This window comes from Boleophthalmus pectinirostris, unplaced genomic scaffold, assembly GCF_026225935.1.
Source record: "Boleophthalmus pectinirostris isolate CB_2022bp ecotype Guang Dong unplaced genomic scaffold, ASM2622593v1 HiC_scaffold_20, whole genome shotgun sequence".
NCBI lineage: Eukaryota > Metazoa > Chordata > Actinopteri > Gobiiformes > Gobiidae > Boleophthalmus > Boleophthalmus pectinirostris.
Window position 1 is genome coordinate 33232020 of NW_026571153.1, and position 10819 is coordinate 33242838.

Consider the following 10819-nt stretch of genomic DNA (forward strand, 5'->3'; position numbering starts at 1 on the left):
AGAGAGATCCTAAATGTGCAGGGTTTGTGTGTTCAACATGTGTGAATGAAACAAAACACAACTCCATGTCTGTATGTTTGTGATGAGGAAACTACATAACATAAGTCAGAAAATAGCGTAATATGGGACATTTAAAATGTCTTTACAGCGTTTTCGAATACGGTGTTGTGCTGAAAGTGACCGAGACAGTTTCAGGAGTGCATTGTGGGTAATGCATACTACAGGAGCTTTAATGTGAGAGTGTGCCAAGAGGGGGCGGGGCTGTGTGTGCTGTCAGTCATGCGGGTCCCAATGGGTGAAATGTGATCTGCTCTTTGGGAACAAAACAAACCTAAAGCACAGAACCAGAACAGACGTGTGGCTCCGAGTGTTGTACAGGGAGAGCGCAGGAGCGGGGGAGGGCTCAGGAGCACACTGTTTTGGCTCTGTTTGCTCCAAATATGTATACACTTTTACCAGGAAAAACACCACCACACTGTCCACCCTGCAGACTTTCATTACTTCACTGATGAGATATAAAAGGTAAAAGTCCTGTTGAGAAAAACATTAAAGAGGGGTGATTTTACTTTTATTTTACCTTGCTTTTCCTAGAATTTTCCACAATATGACCTTAAATCTATATAGTGGAGACAAGCAGTTAAGTTACACATCAGATCTGTGGAGAGGCAGGCAGCAGACCCATAAGAAAAATGACACAGTGCACATTTAGCTCTTAAGAAATCCATCTTTTTTTCCCCTAAAACGCTCGACTAAAATAAGGTTGTACTCTCATTACACAGAGAATACAACAACAATCACACTAAAGTACACAACACCAGTACACTCATTACACATACAACACACTCAGTATACACTCACACACTCACTGTACACACAACACACTCACTATACATACAACACACTCACTGTACACACACTATACACACAACACACTCACTATACATACCACACACTCACTGTACACACAACACACTCACTGTACACACAACACACTCATTATACACACAACACACTCACTATACACTCACACACTCACTGTACACACAACACACTCACTGTACACACAACACACTCATTATACACACAACACACTCACTATACACTCACACACTCACTGTACACACAACACACTCACTGTACACACAACACACTCACTGTACACACAACACACTCATTATACACACAACACACTCACTATACACTCACACACTCACTGTACACACAACACACTCACTGTACACACAACACACTCACTGTACACACAGTTCTTTTCAAATGGTTCATTTGAAGTTCAGAGTGAAGAGTTAAAGAGTTAAAGAGTTAAAGCGACAACCCCTCAGTGTAAACAAAATATCATTTGGTTAAACATGGCGACATATTTGACCGTTGAACATCATGTTTTAAAGTTTTAGAAAACACTGCAGTTGAAAGTTCTCGTACATGAGCTGCACCAGATGCAAAAGAATATGTCCAAAACACTTTTCCTAAACGGCACAGTCGTCGCCTCTAGAGCTGCTCTTGTTGTGTGATTTGAGTTTCTTTTCACAAACTCCTTTAGACAAGGTGAGACAAGATTCTTAAAAACTTTGTATACCAAAAATTAAATCTGCATATTTGATTGTGTTGTAGCATTTAAGAAATGTGTATTTGTCAAGTATTCTGCAATAGTGATCATTTGTGGGCTTTTTGTCTAATACCTTAAGTGTTTTTTCTAGCTGGATAGATCGTTTCAGCTCATTTAAGAGGAGCTTTGCTTGTCAGAGTCCAACTAGTAATGCAATAATTTAGGTGCAACAAAATCACTGAATTTAAATATGTCATTGCAGAGTTTGTTGTTAGATTATTTCTTATATGAAAATGTGATCAATTATATTTGATTTTATTCACTGTTCTTTTGACATGTTGTGTGAATGATAGTTATGGGGTCAGTGGAACTCCCAGATACTTCACTTCATGGAGCAGATTCAGTTTTGTTCCAAGTCCACATACATCTGGGTTTGTATCCATGCCAGTTTTGTTGTTATTGTTGTTGTTGTTTTTTGAGGAAAAACATACTAACTGATTTTGAGATACTAAAATGTAATTATGAATTTTGTAGCCAGTTTGTTCCCTCTGACATAACACCTGACAGGTCAGGTGCACCTGACCTGACAGGTCCGGTGCACCTGACAGGCCCGGTGCACCTGACAGGTCCGGTGCACCTGACAGGCTTGCTGTTGTTTTTAAAGGGAACATACAAAACCACATATTCAGTGAACATCTGACACATTACATTAGATGAACAAATCTGGGAAAAGTCATTAATGTACATGCTCTTATTTTAAGAGTCTGACCTCCTCATTATAAGATGATTATTCCTCATATTATTGCTCATTATTGCTGAGTTTCAGATGACGTCACAGCATTCTATAGGCCTATGTTAATTAATATAGATGGAGGGCAACTAAAATTAAAATTGTTAAAATGCAGAATGTTGTTAATAGAGTGAATTCTTGAGTTTAGTTAATACCAACATTTGAGCGTTTACTATTTAGATATCTCATGGTAAAGTACAATAGAATCAGGAGGGAAATCTGGCTCTTGTCCCCTGAGTGTATGACATCATCACTTTCTAGAATCTGAAAACCACCATAAGAGTGTGATCTCCTCAAGAGCCTGATGATTATAAGTTTATAAGTGCAAAACAAGCTCAGAGGAACAGCAGATTTCATTATTTTGTCTAAATATAAAAACAAGTATAGTAGGTGTCTGGAGGGATCGTCCAGTAGACAGTAGACTGAACATTTGTTGGATCTTGACTATTCCCACGCAACACTGAAGAAGATCTCACTCAAGATGAGACCTAAGGACTTGTAATTAGAGTTTTAAAAAGGGTCAGCCTGAATTCCTATGAAGGTCCTACTAAAGGTTTATGAATTTTAGGGTTATTTTAGATTTTTGGGTTTGGATTGCAAACTGGTCCAGATTCTTCTCACACTGGTTGATTTTACTGAACATAAGTGGGCTACAGCTCATGTTCCACCAGGAGCTTCACAGTTCCTTTTATCAGATGGTGGGCGTTGGACTCTTGTGAGGTTTAAAGAGCCGCAGAATGATGCACATGAGCCATGACTCCCAAACTACATTCTTCAGGGGTCTTGTTCATAAGATCTCCATGCCTGAGCAGCAGTCCTCCTCCCTGCTCCTTCTTATCAGACTTTAGAGAAGCGCTGACTAGACCACAGGCACAGACCAAACCAGAAGAGGAGGAGCACCACACAGGGAGGAAGTCCTGGGGCATCCTGACTCCTGTGAGACACACTGCTCTCACATAACCCCATTACATTACATGACACTCACACAGACAGATACTTTATTGATCCAGAGAAAAAGGTTTTGCTGCAGCAAACAGTTGTAGTTTTGCTGTAGAATTGCCACTGCGCATCTCGGTGTGAGCTGTGTCTCAGTCAGAGGTCTCAGGTCAGTTTAACAGGAGGACTGGTCAGGGAGGGTCAGTAGATCCTGTGGAAGAGCCAGAAGTGTCCCTCCTCAGTGTCCTGCAGCATCACAGCAGTGTCCAGTGGGAACCAGGTGAACACAACAGGAAAGGCCTCGTTCTTACTTCTCTCTGGTGTTTTGGTTGGTGATGATAAAGAGTTTCCTCTGGGACGTCTTCTGCCACATGTGGTGTAAAAAGCCTGCAGCATCTCAAATGTCCATAGTTAGCTCCTTAACAAGGCTCTTGATCAGTCTCCGAAAATCTCATGATTTAAAACCTGAAAACTCAAAACACAAAAAACAAAAAGTTTCAAAAACTGCTCAGTGGGTGAGCTAGGAAGCCACAAGAGCAGTTAATCACTCCAGTGCAATGGGAATCAAGCAGTGGAGGGCCGTCAGGGCCTGCAAGGCTTTCTCTGCTGGTCTAAAAAAATATCAGAATCACCGACTGATGTTAATGATATTATTATTAAATAATTCCAAATGTTCTGTCTGCTTCCTTTCAGAGCTTTTCTGAAGTTTGTGCTGCTTCCAGACATGTATTTTATATTAAAGCATTTAACCAATCACATTTCAGCTGTCACTTGTTGCCAGGCAGAGTCAAAGTCAAAGAAGTCTGCCTCAGGCCTTCACAATCCGTTCTGAAGGCCCTTGAATACAAAATAAATGTCCATAAATCTGTTGCTTCAACCAGTCAGATTTTGAGTTGGTGTCACCAGGACCTTTAGCAGCGAACGACGTCACCAGATTCAGACCTGTGATAGGACAGTCAGAGAGCGAACCAGCCAAAGCAGCAAACTGCATCTGTAGCAGAACCAGGACTAAACCAAGTATAAACCAGGACTAAACCAGGTCTCATCTTGGACTTGAGAGGGCGAGAAAGTGAGAGAGCGAGAGAGAACCTGGTCCTGGTTTAGCACCCCGGAGCTCCTCACTTCTTCTCCGTGCACCGCGCACGCTTCACCACTGGAATCAAGAGTGTGTCAGTAGCATAATCCCAGATGGGGACAAGAGCCACAAGTTTCATCTACAGTAGAAACATTTAATGACTTCACCAGTGAGCAAGTCCTATACCGTCTATTTCTGTACTACACAACTTTTATTTTATGATTATGACTGTTTTTTTTTTCTCTGAACCATTGTAAAGTAATGTTTAGATTACATCTTATATACGGCAGGAAGATGAGAGGTCACCTGACCGACTGAAATCTAAGAGACTGGGAGGGCATCTGACACACAGATGCTGTAGTGTGTCTGGTGTCTCCTCAGCTGCTGCAGGCACCTGGTCAGACCTGAGCTTCAGTCTTTTTAGTGAAACACATGTGACTCAATGAAGGGGTGCACATTTGTGTTTTTACACACACTGAAGTGTGAAACACAGTGATCACACACTGGTGTGTGTCCTCAGCAGTGTTGTGCATGAACGAGTTCAAAAGAACGCGTTCATTGAACACGTTCATTTTTCAGTGAACTTTGAACTGAACGCAACACTTTTGTAAATCAAGAACTTGAACGTGAATTTGTTCAAATTATGTGTGATGAACGACGTACGTCACTGTTGGGGTTCAGTTAAACGTCGGAATTTGACGAGTGACGATCTGCTAGCACTTCACCTCGCGAAACCACAGTCGCGTGTCAACGCGAAGGCGACTCCACCGGCAGCTTTAGCGGAACGTACAGGCTCTTGTGTCTCTCAATGGGAAAGTCAATCAAACTTGACTGGGCGCGTTTAGCTGCTTGTTTTTACCTTCTGTACAGGCTGACCACGGCAAACGCAAGGATTTCAAAAGTACATTTCAAAGCACTAATTAACAGTCTATGTGGATCTGGGCTCTTTCACATGATACAGAACTGCCCAGGGAGCACAATGTGCTGATGGTAAATGCACAAATACAACAACAGATACATGCTCTCTGTGTATTTTGACGGGGATACGCGCCTACGCTCTTGTAGAGCGTCAAAAAATAGGATGGATCCTATTTTCTGAAATCTACACGCACAGGACGTGCTGCACGTATTATTTTACTTGGTAAATATGTCAGTAACGCGCGTCACAATGCTTTTTTAACCTGGATTGAAATGGTGGGTTTTTCGTTTTTCTTCATACAAATTTGCTAAAATCACAGCGATATCAGCAGTGGTGAAACGCCGGAGGTGCGCCCGCGTAGACCGTGATCCTGAGCGAAAGGACCGACGCAGAAGTCCGCACTCCACAGAGCTAAACGCAGCTGACGCCCGATCGCACTCGGGGTTCTCTCAGGGGCGGTCCTAGATTGCAAGTTCTAGTCCAGGATTAGTCCTGGTTTGGTCCTGGTTTAGTCTTGGTTTAGTCCTGGTTTAGTCCTGGTTCAGTTCTGGTTTAGTCCTGGTTCAGTCCTGGTTCAGTCCTGGTTTAGACCTGGTTTAGTCTTGGTTTATTCCTGGTTTAGACCTGGTTTAGACCTGGTTTAGTCCTGGTTCAGTTCTGGTTTAGACCTGGTTCAGTCCTGGTTTAGACCTGGTTCAATTCTGGTTCAGTCCTGGTTTAGTCTTGGTTTAGACCTGGTTCAATTTTGGTTCAGTCCTGGTTTAGTCTTGGTTTAGACCTGGTTCAATTTTGGTTCAGCCCTGGTTTAGTCTTGGTTTATTCCTGGTTTAGACCTGGTTCAGTCCTGGTTCAGTTCTTTTTTAGTCCTGGTTCAGTTCTGGTTTAGACCTGGTTCAGTCCTGATTTAGACCTGGTTTAGTCTAAAATAAATGCAGCCTTTCATTTACAGATCTCACCTAAATATAACATGAACTGAACTTTGAACTAGTTCAAAATTAAAATTGTGAACTATGAATGTGAACTATTCATTTTGAACAAGTGTGAACTGAACTTTGAACTAGTTCATGAAAAGTGTGAACTTGCACAACACTGGTCCTCAGGTTGTGCAGCCCTATTTCTGAAGAATAAACAACACACAGTCTCAAAGGAGTAAAAAACACACATTTTGTCCATATAACAAAAGTAAGGGCCGTGTTACTTTCAAAGAATAATATTCAAGTACAAACTGTGGTGTGTCAAACGATTTCTTTATTTCAGTGATTCATGTTTTTTCGGCTGATTTTGATGAACACAACCAAATCTGCTCTGGGGCCCTCCCTCAGCCCCGCCCCCTCCTTAAGCCCCTCCCCCTTCGACTGCTGTGGGTGTCTCGGCTCTCACTCTCACATTCCAGCGTAGAGTGAACTCAGTGCTCACACCGTCCAGAGAGACCGTCCAGAGCCATAAGAGAGCCAGAGGAGAGCCACACACCACAGAATAGAGGAGAGCCAGAGGAGAGCCACAGGAGAGCCACAGGAGAGCCACACACCACAGGCCAGAGGAGAGCCAGAGGAGACCCAGAGGAGACCCAGAGGAGAGCCACACACCACAGACCAGAGGAGAGCCAGAGGAGAGCCAGAGGAGAGCCAGAGGAGAGCAAGAGGAGAGCCAGTGACTAGAGAAGAACAAGAGAAGAACCAGAGGAGAGCTAGAACCAGAGAAGAATCAGAGGAGAGCCAAGGGAGAACCACAAACCAGAGAAGAACTAGAGAAGAACTAGAAGAGAGCCAGAGGAGAGCCACAGACCAGAGATCAGCAAAGAACCAGAGGGGAGCAAGAGACCAGGGACTAGAGAAGAACAAGAAAAGGAGTGCCAGAAACTAGAGGAGAACCAGAGCCAAAGGAGAACCAGAGAAGACCCAGACGAGAACCAGAGGAGAGCCAGAATCAGAGGACAGCCAAAGGAGAGCCAAAGGAGACCCAGCACCAGAGGAGAACCAGTGGACAGCCAGAACCAAAAGAGAAACAGAGGAGAGCCAGAGGAGAGCCAGAGGAGAAAGAGAGGAGATATACAGGTTGGAAAGTGATTCACAGCTGGACGTTTCCTTCTTTCTAACAAGGCATTTCTTTGAAGACTTCCTCGTGTCGTGTCCTCAGAGCTGCTCAGACTCAGATCACAGTGAAGGTCTTACAGCAGGACTTAAAGTAAAAGATTTGAGGTGAGTGACACTTTTATTTTCTTACTTTTGGCTTGGAGACAACATTCTTTAGTACAGTAGTTTGAGCAGAGATGGGAAAAGCTTTTGTGAAAGATGAGCGCACCATGAGCCTCAGCTGTCATGTGCAGTACTTTTACACATACACAGGTGGGTAGAGTTGCCAAAAAGAGTACTCAAGTAAGAATAATGTTATGAAGTAGTGCTCCAAGAAATGTTTCAAGTGAGAGTAAAAAATTGATGATGTGAAATGAATGTCATTTTATAAGACTAAATCTTAAAGAAAGCACAAAATCTGACATTTTCAAAGAACAGACTCAGGATCAGATACTTATCAATACTGATGAGGAGTGAAATGAGATACAGGTACTATTAAAAAAGTCACATTCACAGGACAGAGCAGAACCTTGAAGCTTTAGAATGATGTTGAGCTGTAGAAGAGCACACAGACTACGCCCATGGACCACTATGGAACCTACCTGGACCACTAAGGATTACACACATATAGTGTTGGGAAGGTTACTTTTAAAATGTATTCCCCTACAGATTACAGATTACACACCCCAAAATGTAGTTTGTAACGGAATCCATTAAATTACTTAAAGTGAGTAATTTAATCTGAATACTTTGGATTACTTGATTTGCTGTAGAGAAGCAAAGACGAGGAAATGTAAAATAAGATGTTTTGTCTGATAAAAGACAACAAAAAAGCCCAGACTTTACTGAACCAAATTAAAAATATTATTGATAGAAGACGAGGAGACACGGTCCGCGCGGCATGATTTAGTCCTGTTAAATCCTGTTTTAGACCTGGTTTAGTCCTTATTTAGTCTTGGTTTAGACCTAGTTTAGACCTGGTTTAGACCTGGTTTAGTCTTGGTTTATACCTGGTTTAAACCTGGTTTTAGTCCTGGTTTAGTCTTGGTTTAGACCTGGTTTGGACAGAATTTAGACCTGAATTAGTCCTGGTTTAGACCTGGTTTAGACCTGGTTTTGTCTTGGTTTAGACCTAGTTTAGATCTGGTTTAGTCCTGGTATAGACCTGGTTTAGTGTCTGGCAATGAGTGGAATTACTGGAAAAAAAAAAAAAAAATAGCCCAAAATGTGAAAACAGGAAAATACCACCATGTAATCCATTTATTTCAACAAAGTAACTGTAATCCATTTACCACTCACTGAAACAGTAACTGTAACTGAATACAGTTACTCGGTACATGTAATCTGTTACTCCCCAACACTGCACACATGTAAGGCCACATGGTAAAGTTCCACTATTTAACGCTGAAAATCACATTCTATTGTCTAAAGAAAGAGTGTTTTTTTTTTATCATCATTGTGGTAGAAAAGTATTGTGAAAAGTACAGTTTCTTCAAAAAGTGACTAGATAAACGTGAGTCAATGTCCATGAGTTAGTAGCAGCTCTGTGCATGTGTCATTTGGCACATGCAGCTGTAGAAGTTTGGATTTGTTTAAAAGTGAAATAAGCAGTGAGGAAGAGTGTGAGGAGTGTGTGTGTGTGTTGTGGAAGCGGTGACATCATGACCATCCAATCGGGAGCCAGCCTCCAAACGGGGCCAGGGCAGGAGCAGTGGCGTATGAGGGCCGAGCATGAGCAGGCTGTGCAGACGCAAAGGGCCCCGCCAGCCACCAGGAGACAGGCTCTGCAGTAGCTCTGAACTCTGACTGCTCTTGTTGCACCCCGAAATGAACAACAAGACTGGTATTCATTTTAGCTTTGGGCAACTTTTAATTTCAGATTTTGGTTCATTTTTTAACAAGCATTTTACATTTTCTGCCTCTTTACAACAACAAATCAATGCACTCTTCCCATAAACCCTTGAGTCTCAGGTTCTTAAAGTAACAGTAAAGTAAGGAGCCTGTTATTACGTAGATACAATAAAATGTATTTATATCAAATGAAAATGTTTTTTTACCTATTTAAATTAAATATGAATTTACTCTTATAAATTATGAATGAACACTACACTCTGCTCCTTTTAAAGGTCCTATATTACTCAGAATTGTCTCTTCTGAGCTTTACGTTATGTTATAAATTTGTTACCTCCTAAAAATCAGAGCTATAGTTGTGTTTTGTTTCATTCACACACGTTTGAGTAACCCTGCATTATCAGACTGTCTGCATCTTCAAAGCTCCAAATATTCTGTTCCACTTTGTGATGTCTCAAGTGGTAGTTTCACAGTGAACAGCTATTCAAGAATAACCTTCAGTTATTGCTTTTACTTTTGAATATTTTAGTTTTACCTTTTGCACAGCTGAGATTGTCAATAGAAAGTGTCATATTTGCTGGTGCACTGAGAAGTGAAGCAGTTTCAATGAGGCTAAAGCATTAGCTGTAACTTCAAAGTCAGGCCAGTCCAGGGCTGAAATCATCCAAATGAATCTAGTGAAGACGTATGGAGTAATCAGTTACTTTATTTGTCCTGAGGGGCACTTTAAGCACATAAAGCAGTAAAATACAATAGTGATAGAAACGTTCAAACAAAAGTGTCAATGCAGCTCAGCAGGTAGGTCAACACAATGGAGCATTTCCTGTATTACCACCTAATGACATCACATGGAATGTTTTCAGTTTGGGAGAAGAATTCAGCCTAAATGTGCAGGATTTGTGTATTAAACACGTGTGAATGAAACAAAACACTCCAGGTCTGTTTGTGTATGTTCAGAAAACAGATCTTTATTTTATTACTAAGCACTGCTGCTGGCACTTTTATTTGGGAAATTATAAGCTATAAACTTTGTACTTCAGATAATATTGTTACACTCTTTTTTTAAGGTAAATCTGAGCATGTGTTAGTACTTTACTAAAGATGGGAGGGCAGCTGATAGGCAGGAATACAAGAGGATGGGAGGGCATCTGACACACAGGCCTTTCTAGATGCTGTATTTTGTCTGAAGTGTTGTGTCTCTTCACAGCTGCTGCAGGGACCATGGCCGAGGCCCCTCTGGAGCCCACAGAGCTCCTCCACACTGAGCTCCTGTCCACACCTCCACACCTCCATCAAACCTGCGGTAAGAAGCATGCTGTACCTTTGTGTTTAAAGAGTTTAGAGAACACACAAAACTGAACACCTGAATTTAAACTTTGTATTTTGTAATGTGTTGGCATGGTCCAGTAAGAATACTTGGAATACTTTCACGTAGAGTTGCATTTATTTGTACTGTAAAAACACAACATTGAGTTATATCAGGCTTTTATTTGTGTCACTCTTCTGCTTTTTCTCTCGCTGACTGGAGAAGAACAAACTCCTGCATAAGAGAGATGCTTTCTGTTCTCTGTGCAGTTTGAAGCCTGAAGTGTGTGATCAAGTACTGCACTGT

At 41.7% G+C, this 10819-nt stretch overlaps 1 protein-coding gene across 3 annotated transcripts in view; it reads left to right on the top strand.

Moving 5' to 3' along the window:
* Positions 1–6689: 6689 nt before the first annotated feature.
* The window catches only part of hspa12b (heat shock protein 12B), a 23750-nt gene continuing 19620 nt past the window's right edge, over positions 6690–10819 (top strand). The window contains exons 1-3 of one of the 3 annotated variants that reach the window (XM_020920454.2): positions 6690–7338; positions 7398–7482; positions 10415–10510. In XM_020920454.2, coding sequence (XP_020776113.1) covers positions 10429–10510 — 82 coding nt within the window. In that variant the 5' untranslated portion in view covers positions 6690–7338; positions 7398–7482; positions 10415–10428. Of the gene's footprint in view, positions 7483–10414; positions 10511–10819 lie in introns of all 3 variants that reach the window. The other 2 variants (XM_055156336.1, XM_020920455.2) reach the window with 2 other exon arrangements.